This window comes from Rissa tridactyla, chromosome 6 (assembly GCF_028500815.1).
Source record: "Rissa tridactyla isolate bRisTri1 chromosome 6, bRisTri1.patW.cur.20221130, whole genome shotgun sequence".
Lineage (NCBI taxonomy): Eukaryota > Metazoa > Chordata > Aves > Charadriiformes > Laridae > Rissa > Rissa tridactyla.
In genome coordinates, this window is record NC_071471.1 from 7,542,931 (window position 1) to 7,567,694 (window position 24,764).

Below are 24,764 nucleotides of genomic sequence, written 5' to 3' on the forward strand. Positions count from 1 at the left end.
AAATATTATTAATTAACCAGCCATTCCTTGGATGCATTAATCACAGTAACTATGTTTAGTCCAAAGAATTTCTGCAATCTGCCTGTAATCGTGTATGTGCCTGCCATTGGCAGATAAGTTAGCAAATAATGCAATAACTGATAACAGCAAAGGATAAAGCATTGGTTTCAATGTTGAGCTTTACAAGCAAGAGTAGCAGATGAAGGAAGCAGAGGGGCTTTAAGGTATGTCATTCATTTTATTGTATCCAAGTTTCTGGAGACCTTTACCTCACTGCTGAGCACACAGCAATCAACAAAATTTATATTCATAAATTATAAAGCCTTATTTCCAAAATCTCTGGTCTTGGGTGAGACCATGTGAAGGAAAGAACTGAAATGCAACATTACAGTTGGAGTAGGGGTGGCAGGGTTGGGCTTGATGACAAGAACTTTAAGAAAATCCTAGTTTTCAGAAAAATTAATGTTACATTTTAGGACTCCTGGTCAACACGTATTTAGGCAATGTTAAAGGGAACTAAGGAGAGGAACTGCTGCAGTATCATTTCCACATTGTAAAGAATGGGCCTTCGAGTGTATGCTTTTCAATATACAGTGTAGTTGCAAACTTTAAATACAATATTCCCTGGGGGAGTAACAATAATCATAATAACAAAAATAGCTACGAATTTTTATATTAATGGAGAAAATGTGAATAGCACTATACTATCTATAAAAGTGTCTTTATTAATCACCATGCTGAAAAGCACTCAGGTGTCTAAATAACAGCTTTACTTTTCTGGGGACTGTTGATGGGCCAGTCTTGATTTACTCCTCATTCATTTCTGTTGCTGTGGGATTATACTTGGAAGAAATGGGAGGCAAGAATATACAATAGACATAAACTGTTATTTCACACAAACAAAAGCTTATTCTGAAGTATTTTCCGTTAATTTGGGTCATCACTACAGTGAATGTGTGTTGGTGTGACAGTGCAATGCACATATATTCACACACTTTCAGGCTTTAGTGAAAAAAAAATGGTTTCTCTGTATTTAAGGCTGTTTTATAAGGTTAAATGTTCTTAACCAAATGTAAAAATGCAGTAGCTGCTGCCAATGTGTATCGATCTGGATGCTGGAGATTAGTTTTAATTAGTTTTATTGCTGGCGCGCAGTTCAACGTTAATGGTACGGTGTTGTTCTTCACACAGGGCTGAGCAGCTGGCTCTGCAGCTCACAGCCCCCATGGCGCAGCACGCATTGCTCCACTGTGCCTCACAAAAAAAGCAATGCTGGGAAAAACACGAGTTTTGCACAACGTTTTAAGGCACTGACTCCACCTTAAGTAACTTACCCTGTTACTATGTCTTGCCTTTCTCACGTGTCGTGAGCATGCAATCGGAGCTCACTAGAGGTTTTTTCAAATATGTTTTTAACAACTCAACATCCTCCTTATAAAACAGGATATAGTTTGTGATTCTTCCAAAGAAGGAAAGAAAACTTAAAAAAAATAGAAAAGAGGATTCCGGATTTTTTCCATTTAAGGAATTTCAGTTATGTGTAAGAAACTCCATCGTTAATCTCAGGAGAAAATTGTTCTTTGTCTATAAAGTGGTTTGCAAGGAACAAAACACATTTCTCAGTGATCGCCCACTAGTGTAATGATGCAGTAATCTGCGCTGCATGAGTTATACTGAATTTGAGATTTATTGCACGTAGTCCTTAAGGAGTGTTTTATTTAAGCCACAGAATTAGGGGACATGGTTTAAAACTTGAATCCTTTATAAATTTTGCCAATTTGTTAATGTAGTTGAGTGAGTTACAAAGTTTTCAAAGCTGTTACTTCTGTTCTCCTTATACCAATGGTGTTTCTCCGGGTCTAGATGGGCAAGAGGAAGTTCAGTGGGCTGGAAATCACCCTGATCGTCATCTTCTGCCTGGTGGCGATCATATGCTGTATCCTCATTGGGCTTTTAGCATCAGGACAACCTGGAGTCAAAACGACAGGTAAGCCCTTCCCATTGCTGCTGTAGGAGCAGAGCAAAAGCCCTGAGTGGGAACTGCTCCTCTCTGCTTGATGAGACTATTGGAAATGCCACGGAGCTTCAGGAACTAAGCAATGGCAGCCTTTCCGTCATCCTTTCTGGTGGATTCAGACTTTTCAAGAACACGGACACTGAAGTGAAGAGAGAGGGAAAAGAAAACGTAAAAACCACAAGCATTCCTCTTTTGTCCTTTGCAAAGTCAATATTTTGACTGCTCTCAATGTTATTGTTATATTTTTCCTATTAACCAAAGGTGAACCATGGTCATTTCATCATTCCTACGGATAGCATGAATAATGTTATCTATTTTAATGTAAGAAATAAATAACATGTCTAGAAATTTATGATGATAAAAACCCCTTTTATTCTGTCCTCCAAAGACTGATTTTAGTCTGTTTGTTTATTTTATATGATTTCAATACTTAAGATAAAAAAAGACAGCACTGAAAACAAGAAAAAGGATCAGGGAGATTTTGTGGGAGCAGACACGCTGTGTGGAAAAAAATCCGTAAACATAAAAACCTGTATTGGTAGATTAGAAATCACTTGTCTTACAGGGATGTGATATATAGCATGCTTCTTTACATACAGCTCCGTTCTGTGTGAGTCATTCCATTTACACATGGGGGTTTGAAGCAAAAAGCTTGGGGGTGAAAGTGGCAGTAAAATAAAAATAATGGCTAATACACAACAAACATCTTGGTGTTTTAGTAAAACTGCCCATACAGACTAATATCTGCATAATTTCTGCCTAGTTCAGTCTCAAGTACGAATCTGCCTGAGCAAAAGGTACAAGTGCGTTTATTGCAGAAAATGCAGACGGGGGAGTCTGTGTATTTGTGTGCATCTCAGCCGGAGACAGGATTTCTGCACTTCATAGTTCTCATTCCAAACATATTCAGTGTTCCAAAATATATATAATGTAACGTAGAAAACAGCAGTCGTGTACCCTTTGGTCAGCTGAAGTTGCCAAGAGGCCACCTTAAATTTGGTCTGAGAAACCTGGAATCTAATGGAGCAACTTAATGGAGTTTTAAGGTGCTTTTACCTGATGCTCTAATTCAAGGTGCTGTGGAAGAACAGTATTTCAGGGGAAGGAGCACCTGTGAGAGCAGCACCCTTTAAGAAAAAAGGAAGTCCTTCCAATTTTAATTTAGCATATATTTTCACAAGAAGCAATGCGTAGTGAGCTACAGGACTTACTGAAAACTGAGGTAATGCATGCCTTAAGAAACAAAGTCAAGGTCACCCATATGTTCAAAAACTTTAAAAAAAAATGTTAATCTGAAATAGTTGTGTGCAATTTTTCAAAGGTAAGATAAATGACACTAGCAATAGTTTACACTCATTTAAATCTGTATTAATAGTTAAGGTATAAATTTTGGAAATCCTGGTAATAACCCATTAATTTTTTTCCCTAACAGAATTTAAGCCAAAATGTCCGAACATATTAAAAGCAGAGAGAATTGACTGCATCCCGGATCAAGTGGCAACAAAGGTCTGAAAACTTTCTATAAGAAAAATCAGAAAACTGGCTTTATCTCATAAAGCCTCATGCTTAATTACAAAAATGTAACTTGTCTCTACAGTATCAGTAGTTTTCTTAACATTTTCATTCCGTGATAGCCTGAACACTTTGCAAGGAATCTTAACTCCTGTATAAGCCATTTCAGCCCATTGAGAGAACACATGATTTTTCTAGCCACTGTAGCAGCTTGCTGCCAAAGGTTGAAGACCGCTGCCAAGTACTCCACCTCAGTTCAGTTTTGGGATAGGTGGAAAGAAAATTAGTCAGACATCAAGCAGTTAAAAAAAGTCACTTTTTACTTTTAACAACTTTTCCTGAACAGTTTCTTTTTGTCTGATGGTCAAGTACTAGCATTTATAATAGTTCAGAAATAGCAGGTGAAGGTGCACTTTACCCAGATGCGTGAGACTTTCATAACATGGGCACAGTTTCCTTTCAGAAGCAATTTGAATCTCAATGTCTTCCTTTCCTGGTTGTGACGTCTCTTACCTGGGAGAATGCAAAGTGACTTTTTCGCTTGAGAATCTATTAGTTAAGATTCCCTTGAGAAGTATCATCTTAACTTTTCAGCGCTCTCACATTCAGAACATTTTTGTAGTGGTTGGTCTCAAAAGGTTATTCTTATTATTTTTATTATAATTTTTTTTTTCATCTTTACGATGGATGTTCTAATTTTCTGATGGAAGCTGGTGGATGTCTGAGGTCTTTCTTTGGTTTGGGAGGGCAGCTTAGGAGAAAAAATAGTGAATATATTATGATGTGTGATGTTTATGTCATTCACAGAGGTATAAAAAATGATTAACCAGTTCTCTCAATCTCTGAGGAAATTTCTAGTCTAATTCCAGAAAAGACAGTTGTTAAAGCTTCTGTCATGCCATGAGTTTTGTTATGATATATAATTCAATAAAGTCCTGTGGGCAAACAGGTTAGTAAAAGCTCAATTCACAGCCTGTTCTACTCTTTCGGTTCCTTTGCTCCCCCAGGAGCAAGCGCACCATGGTAGGAGCAGTCTGGCAGATGACTTTAATCTTTAATTACTACCTTTGAACCGGTTGCCCCACATTAAGTGCTGCACTCATTGTACGGTGAGGGAAATAGCTTTGCTCTGGTTGCAACTGTAAGCCTTATTATAAGTTTGCCCTTGCTTTTTACCATCACCGATTAGAAAAAATTAAAAATAATCAAATTCTAGATGCCAGCAGAGAAGTAGGGCCAGATGCAGATTTGGACATTGGGGTACCTGCTCTGGAATTAGAGGTAAAATAAGTGATTCCTGAATCTGTTCTTCCCTTAGTGAAGACCAGACAGAAGATTTCACAGGATTAGAAATAAGCATCACCTTTAACCTGTGCCCTGATAAAAGCTGTTAGGTGCATGCCAGAGTCCTACCCCAGTGTGTCCATTCATTCCCGTATAAATTTTCTCCTGGAAGCATTTTGGTTATCCCTCTTTAGGCTATTCTAAAACAGCAACCAGCAGAGCTGTAAAACTACATGTACCTGCTTAGAATAACATAACTCTTCTGTAGTGGTTTCTATGAGTGGTTTTCAGAATAAACAGCAGCTGGGAAAATGATGATTTGCCTAAGCTTGTATAACAGGTTAGTGTCTCTCTTGATTTCTTTATTCACTGAAGATGTCCTAGATGAAGCCAGAAAATGAGTAGGATTGCAGAGGAAAGAAGTATGGGAACCAAATAGATACTAACTCTGAAACAGTTTATAAAATAGGAAGTAGGCAGCTCTCATGGTTGGAGTTGGGAAGGTGGAAAGTGAGCATGGGGTTTTGAGCCTTAGGAAGTGCATCGATTTGTGGAGAAATGTGGGGGGAAATGAGTCACGATGTCTCTGCTCCATTTTTTTTTTTGCTTGGAACCTAATGAAAATGATGGTATACATGTTTTCTGATGTGATGAGTCCATGCCAGAGAGACAAAAATGTATGTATTTGGTGAATCTGGGTTTTATCTTGGGTGGTTTTGCAGAGGTTTCTGTGCTCCATGCAATCACTACTGCATAAACGCACTAAGGCTTCTCAAGCCAGTGGCTCTGTGAGCTCCTTCTGTGCTTTCCTTCAGCACGTGCATGATTTCTGGATGGAGCTGGCTTATCTTCGCTCTGTTCAGAGGCTGAGAAAAGCATTTGACCTGCATGGACTAGGCTGGGCTCTGTAACCAAAAAAACAAGTGCCACTCACGACAGCAGCAAGAGAAATTTTGGGCCATCTTCCCATCTTTCAACCTGCGGAATATTTTAAAGAAGCATGGTACAAACACCAAAAACATTTGAGCACAATCAGCTGAAGGCAGAAACAGCTTCTGTTAGTGGGCAGGTGGAGGGAAAGGTCTTAAAGATCTGCACGTTGGATTTGGATACCTGAGATCACTTACAGATGCTGCCCTTTGCCCTCAGTGAAGCTCATTGTATTACTACTGCCCTTTGCCCTAAGCACTGAATTGGGTTTTTAATGTGAGAAATTGTGCGGAAACTTAGTGATGTATTACCCAAACCTTATCTTCAAACAGAAAACTCACGCAAACACCACATGAATAAGTTAATTCATAACAGCAAAGCAAAGGTACTGTGGCTTATTGGACTACTGAAAGGTAGTGTAAAGATTGGTGCCGCTACGCTGAGATATATGCTTTAAGCAATAGGTTTATTTCCTTGTGTTTTTGTTTTTTAAAAAAAATATGTTGATTTATCTCTATTTGAAGTTCTGCAGAAGCAAGCTGAACATTTCTGCTATGGGAAAATTACATTAAAAGTTAAATATTATACATGATGATCAATTATGCATATGTAGATTTTTAATAACCAGATGTTTACCAGATGTTAAGCCAATTATAACTTTTACCCCCTCTCCAGTGTGTGACTTTTGGTCACCTGTCACAGCTCAAATGTTTCAATAATTATTTTTAAATTTTCATTTTGCCTATGGATCTTGTGATTTTAAGAAAGAACGAATGTCTAATAAGCACGTTTCTACTCTCAATCCAGAAAAAAATCCTTTCTATTTAGTGTATTCTGTGTCATTGAATTCACCTGATAGATTTTCAGAGAAGGAGTTGGTCTGATTGTAGATATTATTAAGGTTTCTGGTGTTTGGGGTAAAACACACTTCATGTGCATTTTAACTTTTAGTACAGAGGATTTATTTGTGTAAAATCAACTCATTTGTGCCCCTCATGTCCTTGAATCAGAGCATCTGCACCCTGCGTGGCTGCTGCTGGAGTCCCCAGAGTGATACCAGCGTGCCATGGTGTTTTTTCTCTTCAGACTATGGGTACAAAGTGGATGGGTCAACAAGAACGACTCAGGCAGGTAAGCTGTGGGCTGAGCTCCCCAATTTACACACGTGCCAATGTCCAATTCAACACAATAACATTGCAACGTGTGTTTTTTCCCAAGGATTCGAGACTACGTTAACAAGGCTGCCATCACCTTCCCTCTTTGGAAATGATATCAATACTGTCCTCCTCACAGGAGAGTACCAGACACCAAATCGCTTCCGGTTCAAGGTTAATCTTTTTTCTATGTTGTTTTATGGTTTATGTTCTGTGCAAGATTTTGGGCTGGCTGTTACCGTGCAGTGAGCTGGATTAATCCCTGTGATGCACGCTCGTGACTCCCACTGAAGTGCTCAGCTCCTCCTTTCTTTGTCCTCTCTGTTGTTGCAATGCATCAGGTTAACAAGGGTTTAGCACAGAGGGATTTCAACATGAAAAATTACTGGCACCTTTCAAAAGCTCAGTTTTTATATTATATTCTCCTCATCATAGGAAAATTTTGGGGATAAATGTATTTACTTAATTTTATTTATGGCCTGACCATATCTCTCAATCATTTTGACGTACACATTAGCTCTTGTAATGATTTCTGTTTTCTGTGGAAAACTCAACAGTCCACGCAGCGAATATAGGGTATCGATGGGTTCTGGGGTAGAGCAGGGCTTCTTCTGTGGGAGACCTTCCTCTTACGGTGGGTTCCTGCTAAGCCAGGGAAACACAGGGTCATGCATTATGTCTGAAAATGAGTGATGGAAGTTGGAATTGAACAAGGAAGGCAGAAGAGGAGACTGCGAAAGGGGTGGGAATATCCTATGTCAGAACTATGTGTTAACGCTAGAAAATGTTTGAATTAGGCATTAGTTTTTAAAGGCCCAACACTTCTGTTTTTTAAATATGCACAGATCACTGATCCTAAAACACAAAGATTTGAAGTCCCTCATGAGCATGTGCAATCTTTCACTGGATCAGCAGCCTCAAATTTAAACTACAAAGTGGATGTGAAGCAGAACCCCTTTGGCATCGTGGTGACCCGAGTGAGCAACAATAGAGTGCTGTAAGTAACATTGGTACTTTTTCTGTGTAATACAGATGTCATTGGTTTTCTCTCAAAGCCTGTCTTGCCACGCAGGCAATGTATGTCCAATATGTGATGTGACCTCTTGAACATGTAATTTGCTTCTCTTTCTTTGACTACTGGATGTTCTGCAAAGACTCTTGCAAGGCCTTTGGAAACAAATTCTGTGATACGGAGAGCTCTGTCTAAAAGGTTTTAGGTCTGGCTCTCTGTTCACTTTCCCCCCATTCTAGGGAAATTTTTACAGCTACTTCGTTTCAACAGTTCAGGGAATTATTATTATTATTATTTTTATTATTATTATTATTATCTGAAGAACTCCTTGCCAGTGCTTTAAATCATATGGAAACATTCTTCATTGCATCTTTTATCTTATTTGTCGCAATCATGGTGAAGTCCTGAGTCGCCAACGCCAGGTTACCCTTTAGCCCTATGATACCCAAGAATACCTGGTGCAAGTCACTGATAAGCTGGTCATGTAATGCTGTAAGTAAAATATTTGACGGACTTGTACATTGAATGCTTTCATCCCATTTAGGTTCTAAAAAAGAAATAAATAAAACAAACCTGCAAACTTAAACCTGCATGGCTTCAAGACCCATTGGAAGGAGGAAGCGTCAGGATGAACATGTTTATTAAATCAGTCCAAGAATGATTACCTGTCAGAGCGCTAGGCTAGTTGGACTATCAATGCTCCAAGTTTAATTAATTAGCAATTACTTTTGTGCTCTTATTAGTATTGTTTTCTTGCTTAGAATCATCTGTAATGATTGATTTGCAATTATAGAGAGCACAAAAGACGGACTTGCTATTCAGTAGTGCATGACTGATTAAACAGGTATATGGAGGGGGAATAAGAAATCTAGTCCTATAGAACCATGTTGAAACAGTGCTCTGGAAGGTTGTCTGTGTTTTCCTTAGGCTTTAGTTTAATTTGATAAAAGCGTTGCATTTTCTGTCTCTAAAGAAAAAAATTACAGTAATGCTTGACTCTGAGTTTGAGTATCTCCAAGCAAGCTGTTGCGAGCATGGGATAAGAGCAGCCCCTCAGAGAAAAATCCTTGATAAGTTTATTTAGACAAGATGAGCGCTTTCCCAAACTCTTAAACAACCAAACCAAAGGGAAGCCTCTTTGGAAAAGGAAGAGCGGGGATGAATGTTTTATTACAGTTCATTTCAAGAATCCTAATTATCCAGACAGTTATAAAGCCTACGGCCTTCCATCATCATTTGTTACACTTGAGCCCCCCAAAAGAGTTAGCGTTCTGATTGACCTGTTACCACTATTATTTGCAAGAAAACCTGGAAGATTGCCATAGTTTCATTGGAAATACTAACATCCCCCCCAAAAAAACCCCAAACTGGTTTCACTACAGTTTGTGATCAGATGTGCAAGATAGTCCTTGGAATCCTTAAAAGAGGGCAGAAATACATCAGATGAGGATTTGACCTGTGAAGCCTCTCTCAAGCGTATTTTTAACTGAAAAAAAAAGAAAAGGTAATATGAGCAGATTAAAATTGTAGTAAGCCCAGACTGGTCTTGTCACTTGTTCGTGCAGTGTTTGTAATCGCTGATGCATTGTGTGTTTATTTAATAGTTTAATGGTCTTTTTATGCATAAAGGAATTTACTGATAATGACATACTCATAGTGATAAATGTAGTTATAGTGTACTAATGCATCTGAAGTGACAAAGTCCCTTAAAATTAACGTGGCTGTGTTTGCGTAAACTCAAGATAAACTTGTGTTACTCTCCTCTATATGAATATCAGGACTGCTAAATGTCACAAATATCACATGAAAACACAGCTCTAAAAAGATTTTCTAACGAAAACTACATAAAGTGAGTAGAGAAAAGCATATTCTTTGAAATTGTGTATGATGTTAATACACATCAAGGTAGTGCGCACTCTCCAAGTCAGTCATTTTCTCTGCTTTTGAGGAAAGACTGCTTTTCTGCAGATCCCTATAAACTCTTGGTTTAATGATGCTGAAGACAGTCTTCAAATCTGAGGATCAGCTTCATTCCAGTTGCTCTCTGCTTTAAATCTGCTTTAACTCACAATTAAGTTGTATTTATGATCGTTTCATTTAAAAATTGGTGACTGATGGAAACTCAAACTATTTCTGGGCCGGGGTCACTTTTGATACCTTTGCCAATTGGAAATGTTCCAAGTCTTAGAGGAATGAAAGTGGAAAATGAACATGTTTACGTACAAAAGGAATGAAATTTAATGTTTTAAGTCCATGACACTGCCCCGTTGCTGTGTGAGTGGCCAGGAGAGTGGATTCAGGATTCAGCGCAACAGATGCAGGGTGGGAAGCTTTGGTGGAAGAGGGGAGTGCAAATAGGCGGGCCATTTGCATGAGGGCTTTCTGTAGGATCAATAGGCACCGCCCATCTCGTCGTCTGTGCAAGGGTGGCTCTGGTCCAGCCCCACACCATCCTGCCTCCCTCTCCTTCAGGTCTCTGGATGGAGACCTGAACCTGCTATCCAGGTTCTACTAAAAGGAGAAGAAACAATTATTGCAACAATTCTCAATGAAAAACTCTTTTTAAAATTTATTTTAACTTGTTTCATCAGGTTTGATACTACCATAGGACCACTGCAGTATGCTGACCAGTTTTTACAGCTATCAATCAAACTACCCAGCAGCAACATTTATGGTGTGGGAGAGCACGTGCATAAGCAGTACCGGCATGACGTTAACTGGAAAACCTGGCCCATGTTCAGCAGGGATATTGGCCCCTCTGGAGTAAGGACTGGTTTTATGCTTTGCAGGTGACTTCTGGAACACAAGTCTATTATGCAGTAGAGACATTAATAATATCCATCGAGTTTTTCCCCAAAGACTTGTCAGGCACTGCATGTTGTTACCAAAAGCTAGATGGTACTGATGAAAGTTCCCTGAGGAATAGCTTTTTATAAATATTTTGATTTTTGTGTTGAGGTGCAATTGAAAACCAGTTGATAAACATTAATATATGTGAGTCTTCAGTTTTTACTGATAAAGAAAATAAATTACAATATGTCCTAATGCATTGCCGTGTGCAGCATTCAGTACAGATGACACATGCTTCTTCAGTTAACATCCTCATAGCTCAGCAAATGATGGAAAAGTTCTTTTTAACATCTGTCTCTTTACAAGATAAAATATGTCTCTCAGCAGTTATTTGTTTCTATAGTCTTTATGGCTGTCTCTTTATGAAATTATTTCCAGGGCTCCCATTTTTTGATAATTGTAAGATTATTTGTTGCTATTACCTCAGTTTTATAAAGCAACCATATGCTTTACTTTGAGAGAGCACTTCAGTGTCTTGCTGAAATGGGGTCTGTACTAACAGAAACTAGAGGATGAGACAACTATATATAACAACTATGTATAATTAATTAATAATTTGGAATTTGTACCTCTTACATTGAGCCACTCTTTCACTATCTTCCCTGGTTCAAAGATAGTTCTTACCTGAAGGACTCTATTGAGTGTAGACTCATTAAGTTAAACTAACAGTGAACAGAATCAAGTTAGGCTAATTTCAAATTGCTTAAGTTCTGTTTCTCGTTAATTTGTTCTGAGTCTTCTTTTGCAGGGGAAGAAGCACAACTATGAAAACAGCTGTTATCATTTCTAAGGTTTTTGTTGCTAATAACAGTGGGGAAAAAAGCCATTAGAAAGGAAATAAAAAAGAAGCGAGGCACTCTCTTATTTCCACAGATTAAACATAAAAATGATTACCTTGCAGGATTAATAGAAATATAGATTAGATGTAAAATGTAATCTATAGTGAAAGTTGATGAAAGCACCTTTCAAGTTAGCTTGATGTGCATATATATTACCCAGAACTAGTACTGCAATATATGCAGACTTGCCCTGAGTTCCATCCTATCTGCTCGCTTACGTTATCTATATATTTGGGGAAACTTTTGTTTTAATGGAAAATGTTGTCATAAAGAAGAAGAATGGCAGGAAAGAGAAAACAGAACTGTAGGAAAGTGTCAGGATTTTTATTTTTGTTGTTTACTATATTTTGAGAAGTTTCAAGTTCTACCTGTGATGTATTTTGAAATATCCCAGAACAGAAACTGTTATTAGATTTTAATCAGCTTGGTTTTTTTTCTTTTTTTAATTTATCCTTCAAGGAAATGCATAACTTATATGGAGTTCAAACTTTCTTCCTGTGTTTGGAAGACAGCACTGGAGCCTCCTTTGGCATTTTCCTAATGAATAGCAATGCCATGGGTAAGAAAGCTTTCTCTGTAGGTCTGGGCACTGCAGTTAAATACCTTTTAGATGATACGTTGGATTGGGATCAGAACTCTGTGTTTCGTGTACACAATGTAAGCAATAAGTAGCTCACAATTAACAGGAAGATTGTGCTGGACCTAAGGGTCAGAAACCTGTCCAAAGTCTGTGCAGCTTTGCACAGGTGTGCAGGACCCTGGAATGAGAGACTAATTTTGGAGTGACCAGTACTTGAAGGTGAACGCCTTTTAGTCTGTTTAGATAAGCATGCATATATGTATGCTTTACAGAGCTCTTCACATCTCCTGAGGCTGGAAAGTTGTACTAAAAATTTAAAGAGAAAAGACTGAGCCATTGGATTTCTTCTGATTCTCTTCCCTGTAGGATGTAAAGGAATGGAAATATGGACATTTAAAAGAGTCAGCTGAATACATATCCCTTTATTTGCCAGTTCATTTAATGGTTTTGGGTTCCTTAGGTATTTTTGGTTTGTGATGTTTTCTTAAGTAAATTTTCTAAGCACCAATTTGAAAATTACAAAGTTATTTTAGAATTAGCTGATATTCAGAATTGGTTTTGTGCACTCTTGTCTGGCAGAATTTGTGGTGCAGCCTGCTCCAGCAGTGACCTACAGAACCATTGGTGGGATCCTTGATTTCTATATCTTCTTGGGGAATACTCCAGAGCAAGTAGTCCAGGAGTACCTGAAGGTATGTTTAGCGAGAAAGACTATGGATTGAACAGATTTTTAAAAGTGGTGGGATTTTTTCATGGGTGGGTTTGTTTGTTTCACCTCTTTATATGACAGTATGTCTTCACTATGTTATCTAATAATTGAAAATATGACTCAGTATATATTTAACTAAGAATAACTGTTAGTATGTCCCTAATGTGACTGCTGTCATGAGGAATAGCTAGCTGGGGATAAGCTGGGATGTAGATGGTTTTAGCGGCTGTTATGGGCAGCTGAAACTTAAGCACTACTTTTGCTGGAGATGCTGCAGCAGAGGCCATGCAGCACCTTGAGGACCAAGAAGTCTGTAGCTGCTAAATTCATCAGTCTGTATGGTCTGACTGATTTACACAGTGGTCCTGGGAGCTAGAGATGGTCTACATGGAATAATTTATGCTTCTTTGCTGGGGCTCACTCTTGTTATAAGGACAAATTCCTGTTCATATGGCAATATTACAGAGTAGATAATGTACTTACAGATATGTCATGGTTTTATGGTCATAAGATATCACAGATATCTTTTGCACTCCTTGTGGTCCACTTAGGTTTCAGTGATACCTTAAAGAAATATTTGTATTTCTTAAAATAAATTAAAAAATCATAGAAAAATATTGCATTAGGGAGTGGGCTGCTCATTTCATACACTTTAGCTTAGTGTATATTATTCAAATAGATTTGAGGAGTATGGATCTAGGGAGATGGGGACCAAGATGACACACACAGTGTCCACTGATGGTGACGATTTTTGTTCTCGACTTGTAGCTCGTGGGACTGCCAGCGTTGCCCTCCTACTGGAGCCTGGGCTTCCAGCTCAGCCGCTGGAATTACGGATCTCTGGATGAGGTGAAGAAAGTAGTGGAGAGGAACAGGGCGATTGGACTCCCTTATGTAAGTATGGGGTTTGAGAAGGGCAGCAATTCTGTGAAGGCAGAGCTCTGCAGGAGAAATAACCCAGAGATCCTGACCGTGGTGGTGTTCTGCAACTGGTTCATTTCACATCAGTTTAAATTAGTAAATGTCTAATATGTAGGCTTCTGGTGTCAAAGGTTTTTGTGCATTTTAATGGTAGACCTTTATCAGAATGTGGGACATGGTGGGGCTTAATTACAGTAAGTTTTATTTGAGCGCTTTATTGTAATACTTTTTCAGTCATATTTTCCAACTATATCCACATATCTTCTCATATTGCCTAATCCATTAATTTTTTTTTTAATTGTCCTGTGGAAACTTATGGAACCATACATTATACTTAATTGACAGCCAAAGGTAAAATACAATTAACTTTTAAAATTATATTTCAGATTACATTAGCCTGATGGCTTAAATAGACTAAAAATTCCCTAATGTTAAGCTAAGAGTTGAAGAAGAAATGTTTGGATTTTAGGGGATAGCTCTTGAAGTCAGGAAACTGCAATGAAATAGCCACATGTCCAGGGGCTATTTGAAAGGATGCCAGTATACACAGTCATTTAAATTCTGTTAATGTTAAATGCAGCTCTTTTTAGGCACAAGAGATGTGTCAGTACCATCCATTAGGGCTGTAAGTATGAGGTGAAATGCACATCGTTTGCGAGTGGTCTTGACAGCATATTTTCTGCCAAGCTGCAGTAAAGTCCCTACAGTAAATTCACTATAGGACAAATGGGAATTATCAGAAGAAATTGTGTTGGACAAAAATACAAAATATTGTCACTTGTCATGTTAAAGCTGAACTATCTTCTCTTGCAGGATGCTCAAATTACTGATATTGACTATATGGAGGAAAAGAAAGATTTTACTTATGACAAAGTGAAGTTTAGAGATCTCCCTAATTTTGCAGCTTATATGCATGAGTACGGACAAAAATATATCATCATATTGGTATGCATTTAACTATTTCTTTTTTCCTTGTAAATACTATCATTATAAATATTTATTATTATACTTTGCATATTCTATGAAATTCATTGTCTAACATTCTAGTAGTCTATAATAATTGATGGAGTGTATCCTGGTTTCTTTTTATTTTTTGTTTTCTAATTTTATTTTAGGATCCTGCTATTAGCACACAAAATCTAGTTGATGGCAGTCCATATGGAACTTACGTCAGGGGAGAGAGCAAAAAAGTCTGGGTTAATGAATCAGATGGAGTAACAGCGTTAATTGGGGAGGTAATCACGTTTTTATTCATTTGAATTTGGTCTGTTGTCACTGTTACGGTTTAATTTGGGTCAGGGGGCTCCTTTTAAACTCTCATTTTCTAAGTTGCTTGTTTTTAAGTAAAATTATCTGCCAGCGAGAGCTAAGTTTATAAGGTCTCACTTAGGATATGATACTTCCCAACCTCTCTTGATTTTTTTTTTTTTTTGCAATTTTTTACATTAATCAAAAAGGAAAACTAAGGTAGTTTGAAAGCTTAAGGAACAATTCATCAGCCAGCTACTATTTATTTTCAGTAGTGACTGAAGAGGCAGCTCCCACGTTATCCTTTTAATTTATAATTTTAACTTCCATTGAGAAATTTTTCTGTTCTGTATTGTTCCTTAAAAGAAAGGCAATTGAAAACTCCAAAGAAACTCATTCTCTTTCTACATTCTTTCTGCATGCAAGCTAAAGTCACTCTAGCATTTTGTTGTTCCAATGGCTTCATCAGAGCACTACATTAGCACTGCCCTCAATGGCTAACTCTGAGGGTTCTGCTGGACAAATGGCTGAACATGAGTCAACAGTTTGCCACTGCAGCAACGAACGCAAATTCAATCCTGGGCTTCATTCACGGGGGCATCACTAGCAGAGACAGAGATTTAATCCTCCCACTCAGCATTTGTCAGGCTGCCCCTGGAGTACTGTGTCCAGTTCTGGTCCCCACAATTCAACATAGATGCAGACAGACTGGAGAGGATCCAAACGAGGGCCGCAAAGATGATTGAAGGGCTGGAGAACCTGCTGTATTAGGAAAGACTGAAGGAGTTAGGTCTTTTCTCCCTAGCGAAGAGAAGGGTCGGGGGAGCTTCATCCCAGTATTCTAGTACTTAAAGGGCCGTTACAAAGAGGACAGAGGCTCTCTCTTCACAAGGAGCCACGTGAAGAATATGAGGGGCAACAGGTACAAGTTGCACTGGAAATTTTTTACAGTGCAAACAATGAATAACTGGAACGACCTCCCCAGGGACATGGCAGAGTCCCCATCACTGGAGATTTTCAAGATGTGACTGGACAGGAATGATCTTATCTGGGTTCCCTTTTTCTTGAAAGGTGGGACCGAATAACCTCTCCAGGTCCCTTTCAACTTGGACTGTTCTGTGATTAATTATTTCCCTTTTAATATTACAGGTGTGGCCAGGAGAAACTGTGTTCCCAGACTTCACCAACCCAGACTGCACTTCCTGGTGGGTGGAAGAATGCAAACTGTTTTATAACGTAGTGCCATATGATGGGATCTGGATTGTAAGTAATTCAGAACTTTCATTTTTATTTTATTTTATTTTTAAAAATAGACAAGGATGGATGTTTATCAAATTCAGTTTGCATCGAATTTGAAAGAGATGTTTACTATTACTAACTTGAAATGAGTGTGGATGTGTATGTCTTCTGGTGTTGAATTTGCAATCCAAATTTGAATTTTAAATTTTAATTTGAATCATTAATCACAGCATTTAAATGATCAGTGTGCTGTTTCTTGGATGTTCAGTGACACTTTAAAATGCTTCAATTGATGAACCACTGCTAAACGCAAATGCTAGCACACTCCTGTACTTGGAATGGCAATATTTGGAGATCTGCATACCTCTCAGTGAGTGTGTGCTAGACAGATCCTGAATAAAGGGTATAATGCATATAATCTATGCATCTATGCTCCAAGTAGCTCATGGAATTTCCAGTTATTGAATCTGCAATTGCCATTCCAGATAGGGATTTGGAAAAATCAGGCTCCTTAGACAGATTCTCCCATAAAAGGACTAAAATACAGTCTGGCACAGTGGATTTTAGGTACAGTTCATGGAAATCAGATGAGATTAGGAACCATTTTGATTTACCAGATTAGGTTTTCAAAGTAGCGTCCTGTAATAAAGCTTCTAAAAGTGGGTGCCTAAAAGAAATCTGTGCTTGAACTCCTCAATCCCTGTTTCAGCGCCTTCTTCCCTTTATTCTTTTTGTGTTTTTCCCACTTCCTTTTACTTAAAAATAAATAAATATTTTGAAAGAAAACGAGATTCTACTGAATATTTTGCCATACATTTTAAAAAGCTGCAACATTTTTTAATTAATTTGCATGGCAAAACACAGTCGTTCAGCTGCTATGTGATAGAAAGAGGTTTTTTCTCACTTATTTTTGCTGATTCTATGGTTCCATTAAGCCAAGCTATGAAGTATAAGACTGCACAGGTCTCTTGCAGAGATCAAATACTTTGAGTGAAGCAAATGGGTCACTAGACTACAGTGCCCCCATGATGAATTTACTTTCTTCTTCCATGCATGCTTTTCCTGCAGCACATTCAAGGATGTGCGTAGAAATGCACTGACAGCACTGCCAAATAAGATATTCATGGAAGGAGACAGCAAAATTTGAAAATATAATGGCTCAGAAAGTATTATAAAAGAGGTATTTAAGAATAACTAGTCTTCTTGACTAGATGTCTGTATTTTGACAGAAAGTAACAATGTACACTTGCTGGTTGTGTATTTCTCTTCAAATACACGCTCCAAACCAAAGACATTTCCTTTGGAGATGTGTGGAGTTGGTCACAGGTAGGGACAATGTATACTTGAGCACCTCTTGGAATTTCTTTCTGTGGAGGGATAAGATGTAGCTCTTGCGACATGGCATTCACCTGCATATATAAGTCTGTCCAACACTGAGACTTATATTAATACAGGAACGGACCACGTCAGTATCTGAGTTATACCATTCTTGCCTAATTGTATGGTACTAGTTCTAAGTAATTATTCCTTAAGGGGTAAGAGAATAGAACATAAGACTTTGTTAGGAAAACATACTGGAGGAAACTTTATTACATTCTGCGTCTTATCTTTTCAGGATATGAATGAAGTATCTAACTTCGTTGCAGGCTCGAAAAGCGGTTGTGCACCGAATGACTTAAACTATCCTCCTTTCACTCCCAGTAAGTCCATCTACTTTAACCAGAAAGCAAAATATCAAAAAGTTTATGAGTTACTGTGCAATTGGCTACAAGGATGCAAAGTGATTTTAGTGTAGTTCTTATGGGTGGGGTTTGAACATTACTAGTGACAGAAAATACTGGTATACTTTGTCCCTTGTCAAAGGCGTGGTTTATATAACTGGCTTTTATTCCTTTTCAAATTATTACTGAATATTATAATGGCCTTAATTATGTCTGATAATATAATGATCCTCTTTCACTATCAGTAGTTTTCGAGATGTATGAGGAACTAAAATGGAGTTCATAATTTGTATTAAGTAGTAGGTTAATGTAACCATTGCCAACATGTTGTCAGATAATGATTCAGAAATTTAGAGCATAGTTCTCAGTTACTCCTTGCATGCAAGGATGCAAAGCTCAAGAGTGAAAAGGTCACAGAGCAAAGATGAATCAAACCAGCAGCCAACAGTAGCATTTTTTTTGTAGTAGTAGTAATATTGGCCTTAGTGCAAACATTAAAGTGAAAAAAGGGCTTAAATGTCATAAATGTGCATTAAAGAAAAGACTGGAAATATTCGTAATAAAAATGTGCTTTATAAGTGATATTTGTATTTCTTTACTAAAGGTATTCTTGAGAAGCTCATGTATTCCAAGACACTTTGTATGGATGCAGTGCAGAATTGGGGAAAACACTATGATGTCCACAGTCTTTATGGATATTCCATGGCCATATCAACACAGAAGTAAGGAGTGCATCCTAAAATCTTTACAAAAAGGTTTCAGAACAGTACATGGCCTGCATTTTCAAAAACTGCTGGAGATTTCACTTCTAAAGGAACCTGGAAACCTGTTCCAGTTCCTGGAAAATACTGTATTATATTTAAGCCAATGTAGCTAAGGCAAAATCTACTAACTAAAGGTAGCAGCAAAACCCACACATTGGTTGTCAACGCTCTATAGAAAGACTATTTAAAATTAATGATGTCTTGAACTTCGCTAAAAGACATCTGGGTTACTGTAAAGGAGTCTACATCCCTGGAATGAGTAATTACTGTAAATCAGTAGTGTAAATCTGCTTTATATAAAACTATTTATGTCCAAGTTGTCTTTTTTCCTTTTCATAATTCCAATCTCATTTCCTTTTAAGAGTCATTGAAGCACTGTTTCCTGGAAAACGAAGCTTCCTCATTTCAAGGTCTACTTTTGTTGGATCAGGAAAGCACACAGGACACTGGCTGGGAGATAATGCAGCAACATGGGATCACTTAAAATGGGCAATACCTGGAATGCTAGAATTCAACCTCTTTGGAATTCCTTATGTATGACATTAGTTTGTGACATCCTTTCAGAACATATGGATAAACAGTAACTCTATCTCTATGATAATGGATTATCTAATCACATGCTCTCTAGATAACCACCTTACTTTTTCAGCTCCAAATTAATCCCCTTCAGGAATCTCTTTTTAACACCTTTTTCCAATTATTGATATTTGGTTTAGGCCACATATTTTGATTACTGTGTGGTGAGAAAAGTGTGGGTAGCAAACATATTATTTTACATATCCCAAGCTACTTGTTACTTCAAGTAATTTTTAAGTAATAATGATCAATGTGAAAGACAGTTTTCCTTATCATTTCAAATTAAATAGAGACTTCCTTTTATAAGGGAAATAGCCAAATTCCTTGCCATGATTTAAATTTGTATGACTCTTGAGCTTTTCCATAACGTATGCATATTAGCACCAAACAGGAATGTAAAGGTTCAGAAGAAATAAAACAATGGACAGTGTTAGCTAGTTATCAGTTTAATTTTTCATGCAACATAATTTTACAACATAGACTGAATTTGAAAGAAGAAAGGTACAAATGTGTTGAATGGCTCAGTCACTCTGGCTAGCAATTAAGGTTGAATTCATGCATCTCTGAAAACTAGAAGTTTTGTGTAGAGATTAGAGGTGCAGTGTACATCTAACACTTCTGTCTTCATTTAAAGATTGGAGCAGATATTTGTGGTTTCTTTGACAACACCACAGAAGAACTTTGCAGACGATGGATGCAAGTAGGAGCATTTTACCCATTTTCGAGGAATCACAACTGTGAAGGATTCGTGGTAAATTGTGCTTTCTCTTACAAAATGCTTTGTGTTACACTACCACATTCCCTTTAATAGTATCACTAGTCATTATTACCATCAATAACGATTATGTGGCTAATCAGTTTGAAAATGGCAGAACCTTAAGCTCTCTTTATGAAATCTTAGATCTGAGAGGTTCGGCTTCATAAGGGTTAATTGCATGTACTTGAGACTGCACTTATTTGGCAACAGTTTCGTCACCATCAGTTGTGCCTATCAACAAGGGCAAGCACTCACTGCTGTGTGACCCATCAGACTAACTCTTGGGAGCCCTTTAAGCAGACACCTGGCCGTGTGCCAGGGTGAAATTTGGGCTAACCCTAATGTGCCCTTCTTGCAGATGAGCAAGAAGGGACATGCAGTGCAAAACACGGGGAGCCCAGAGGAACAGGACCTCAGGTCCCACCACCCAGAAGGCAAATATCGTGCCGATGTGCACCACTGAATTTCAGCCTCTCTGAAAGAGCAGCCACATTTCACATGTTTGGCAGACTTTTCTGCATGATGAAAATAATAATAATCTGATATTTGTTTCCAGCCTCAGGATCCAGCTGTGTTTGGAGCTGATTCACTCTTGGTGAAAACCTCCAAGTATTACTTGAACATTCGCTACACTTTGCTGCCCTACCTGTATACACTCTTTTATAAAGCTCATACTCGAGGAGACACAGTTGTTCGGCCAGTTTTGCATGAGTAAGTTTACTCATCAGCTTTTGTGGTAGTTTTATGAGGAATAAAAAAATCAGACGCATTAAATGTTGTTAAAGACTTTCTAAACGCTGATGTAGTCTGTGAAAATGCACATTGGAATATATATAGACAACTTCTCAATGCATGAAACACCCTTTTGGAGTAATCAGAAGAGTAATCATAAATGGTCTGTAATTTCTGTATATATGCATATATTATTACCAGTCACTCTTGCGAGTTGCTATGAGATGTTATTGTCAGCTAATCAAATTATTCTCCACCATCATATCTATATATTAGAATATATGTTTCCTTGCCTGTAAACTCTTGAATAAGCTGTGTCAAGAATACAGGAACACCTCCACTTTGACATGTGTGGAGAATACTAACTAAACTAGCAAGACCTTAACTTCTCATCTTCAGATTGCCTCAGATGAAAAAAAAGACAATTTTGATATGACACTCTTCAGTCATGGCTCTAGACAATAAGTACCCCAAAATGCTGGGATTGCTGATGATAGTATAGTTCATATGAGTTACTCTCATATCTTGCCCAGGTTCTACTCTGATGAAGTGACGTGGAGTGTCGACAGGCAGTTCCTGTGGGGTCCTGGGCTGCTTATTTCCCCTGTACTTGACCCGGTAGGTTTGGCTGTTTTGGTATCTATCTCCTAACCACTTCTTGGGGCACAGAGACACATTGAGTCACCAGTTCCAGCTCTTTTCTCTGCCAGGGGACTGCAGCGTAAAAATCCTCAAATTACACTATTCCTGTCACTCCTTTATTGCTCTGATTAGAAACCACCTTCCAGTGCTGACCCTTTGTTGTTCAGTCTTGTGACAATTCTGCTATCCAGCTTAAAGGTTATAGCTTCTCTACTATACATGTATTTCCTGCTGAATTCACACTCCCCCTCCTTTTTCTATGCTGAACAAGCTGAACCACAATTGTAGGCTCTGCCATTTCCCTGAGGATCTCAGAAATTTGCTCTGGTCCTGTTCTAGTCTGAACTCTTCTGTCTTGACCAGACCCGTAAACTCTATTGGCAAAGCAATTGCAGAGGGCCTTGTTTAGCACAGCTCTATCTCCAGTGGGTTTTGCTAGATCCTTAGATTGTATTTATATTTTATTGGGTGCATCATATTATGGACTCATGGCTGTTGATGAATTCCTAACAAGCCTGGGTTTTGCCGCTTTTTTTCTTTCCCCCTTCATTTTTGCTTCCAGTGGGAGACCCCACAGCATATTTTTATCGCTGCCGAAATGGTAAATCAGGTACTTTGTGCTATTAGATCCCACTCCTATTTTCCAGTCCTCTAGGGAGCCAAAGTCATCTGATCTGATATTCTGATTCACCTCAACTTTGAATCTTCTCTGAATTTTCTTCAGAATCAGCTTGTCTTGCTGCATTTCAGCTTGTCTGTGATACAACAAGGAAACAAATAGATCTTGGCTTATTCTGAGGTAGAATCTTGTAAATAATGATTGTTAACACCTGTAACACATATGCCACGGAGAAACACAAAACATTTCTTAAATACCTAAAATGAAAGCAAGAATCTGAAAGATGCCAGCCCAGAAAAATGTGAAAATAAAGAAGATATAGAGCTACGTGTGAATATGATCACTGGATTTGAAGCCAGTGTGACTTTGGTTTGCATACAATGAGCTGCCGCCTTGTGGAGCAGTGGTTCAGTTGTCTCCCAGCAGGTTTGCCAAAATTGTACTTGGATTGCTGTCTTCCCTTCTGGACATCTTCATAAAAACCATTAAAGAAAACAGCAAAGAGGAGACGTATCAATGATTTTCTCAATGTGGACTTTAGTTTTATTGGAATATTTAGTTTATTCAATTAAGTTGCCTTCAAATAAGAGAGTAATTTGTTTGTTCACCTTTCAGGGTGTGGATGTAATTCAAGCATATATTCCTGATGCAGTATGGTATGAGTATGATACGGTAAGTAAATGCAGAGGATACTATGGGGAAATTTTCTACATGGCTATGTGACAAAATAAGATTGTCAGCTCTGTTCTGGTGACAGAGACCTAAAGTAAAGCCGGCAGGAAGGCAATGCTGGGAAAAGGGATGGAGGGTGATGGGATAAGTGCCTGCATCAACACCTCAAGAAAAAGGCACAGAGGTGTAGAATACAGCCCAGGAGATGGGAAGACAGGTTGACTGGAAACTTTAACAAAGATCATATTTGAAATAAAATAAAATAGAATAATTCTAATTATAATACACAAGAGTCTGCAGTTATTATTTACTACTGTCGTTTCTTCAATAAGTTTCCTGCTGTTGTGATGGTCCTTTTGATAGGTGAAAAAGGACGTTGTTCATGTCAGAGTCCCAACAGGACTTCCTCTCTGCATTGACTGAGCCCAAACCAGCGAGAGATGTTGATTTATAACATTACATCATATTGATAAGCAGTTGTTTTATGTTTATGTGCCCATTGGCACATAAATATTTACATAACTTAAGTCTTTTCTAAAAGGAAGCATTAAGGTGAAACTCAGGACTTAAGAAACCATTCACAGCAGTAAGTAATGCAACGTACCTGTTCTCTTTTACATCCTGGTCAATAAGGGGGCAAAAATCTCAGAGAGAAAACAATGGACCAGTATGTACCTGCCAGCAGACAAACTAGGACTTCACTTGAGAGGAGGCTATATTTACCCTACTCAAAAACCAGCTAACACAACATTTGCAAGGTATGCTTCAAAACTGAATGCTTTACATTTGGGGGTTTTTCCAAGACTGGACTGAGGACTTCAGGTTACAAATCAGTAGCAGCTGATTGCATTTAGCATTTTCACCTTGAAATATGGGAATAACTGTAAGCCACTCTTCACTTCCACAACTGTTTACACTGCATGTTCAGTGATTAATTACAGGTTTATTTGCATGCACTTTGTATCTTAATATGTTTTCATATATTTTAATCCATTTTCATGAAAATGAAAGGCAATCAAGGACTTATCTAAGGCAATTCTCCAAGTATTGTGACCCTGTTGAGTGTCTCCGTGTTCTTAACACGAACATCAAGGATGTATTAAGGCTGTTTAGATATTTGATATACATGTAAGACAGAAATCTCTCTTTCCACAGCCGCAAGAATCCAATGGGACTTATAATTGCTCTGGATGACAACAATGCAGCTTCTGGGGATTTGTTCTGGGATGACGGAGAATCTACAGGTGAGCAGTTATCAATAGTGAAGTAAGTAGGATTAACAAAACACTGATATATACAAGTTCCAATCTTCTGCTGATTTCATGCATCAAGAATAAGATATTGTTGTAACATGCTATTAATACTTGATTGTTCCTTTTTCACCACTTTGAAGTGGAAAAACGGTAACTATTATAAATTTACTTTTGGCTTGTTCAGGTTTCACTATAGCCTTAAATAAGTAAAGGTTTGGTGCGTTAGCATGCCGACTGTTAAACCTTGCTGTCAAGACTGATATATATTCTGGTATATATCCAAATTAGTTTCAATGGGTGCAAGAATGCACATAATTAGTGTTAGACACTGAGAATCAGTAGAAAATGAAAAACTAGCACTGTTATTAACTCTCTGGAATTATTTAAATTGCTTGTGAAAACAGTAGAAATTTTGAGAACTCAGAAGTACGGTATTGGAGCCAGCATTTTTTTGCCATCTGGTTTCCCCAGCATAGCGGTGCATAAGCACGCAAGTAAGCGTGTTTGGGCTTTAATTGTCATGTTGCCAACCTCACCTTTAGTAAAGCTGCCGGAGAACTTGTTTCCCCCTGGGACAGTCACTCTGATTATGCCAAGGGCTGTCAACCTCATCTCTTGCGATGCACTGGCACCGACACTACCTACCTCACCAGGTTTTTTCTGTCAGACAATTTACAACACATATACATTTCTGCTTAGGGTGAGATTAAGGTCACAATTTCCCTCAACTGAA

The 24,764-nt window shown here is 38.1% G+C and overlaps 1 protein-coding gene across 2 annotated transcripts in view; it reads left to right on the forward strand.

Moving 5' to 3' along the window:
* The first annotated feature begins 1,863 nt into the window (after positions 1–1,863).
* The window catches only part of SI (sucrase-isomaltase), a 49,731-nt gene continuing 26,830 nt past the window's right edge, over positions 1,864–24,764 (forward strand). The window contains exons 1-22 of one of the 2 annotated variants that reach the window (XM_054205701.1): positions 1,864–1,987; positions 2,809–2,814; positions 3,450–3,523; positions 6,754–6,874; positions 6,962–7,071; positions 7,743–7,894; positions 10,501–10,672; positions 12,058–12,157; positions 12,758–12,870; positions 13,656–13,781; positions 14,622–14,753; positions 14,924–15,043; positions 16,206–16,319; positions 17,911–17,995; positions 18,621–18,738; positions 19,143–19,314; positions 19,991–20,107; positions 20,670–20,824; positions 21,379–21,463; positions 22,722–22,778; positions 23,412–23,536; positions 23,934–24,022. In XM_054205701.1, the coding sequence (XP_054061676.1) occupies positions 1,864–1,987; positions 2,809–2,814; positions 3,450–3,523; positions 6,754–6,874; positions 6,962–7,071; positions 7,743–7,894; positions 10,501–10,672; positions 12,058–12,157; positions 12,758–12,870; positions 13,656–13,781; positions 14,622–14,753; positions 14,924–15,043; positions 16,206–16,319; positions 17,911–17,995; positions 18,621–18,738; positions 19,143–19,314; positions 19,991–20,107; positions 20,670–20,824; positions 21,379–21,463; positions 22,722–22,778; positions 23,412–23,536; positions 23,934–24,022 (2,467 nt within the window). The remainder of the gene's footprint in view (positions 1,988–2,808; positions 2,815–3,449; positions 3,524–6,753; positions 6,875–6,961; positions 7,072–7,742; positions 7,895–10,500; positions 10,673–12,057; positions 12,158–12,757; positions 12,871–13,655; positions 13,782–14,621; positions 14,754–14,923; positions 15,044–16,205; positions 16,320–17,910; positions 17,996–18,620; positions 18,739–19,142; positions 19,315–19,990; positions 20,108–20,669; positions 20,825–21,378; positions 21,464–22,721; positions 22,779–23,411; positions 23,537–23,933; positions 24,023–24,764) is intronic. The other variant, XM_054205700.1, reaches the window with a different exon arrangement.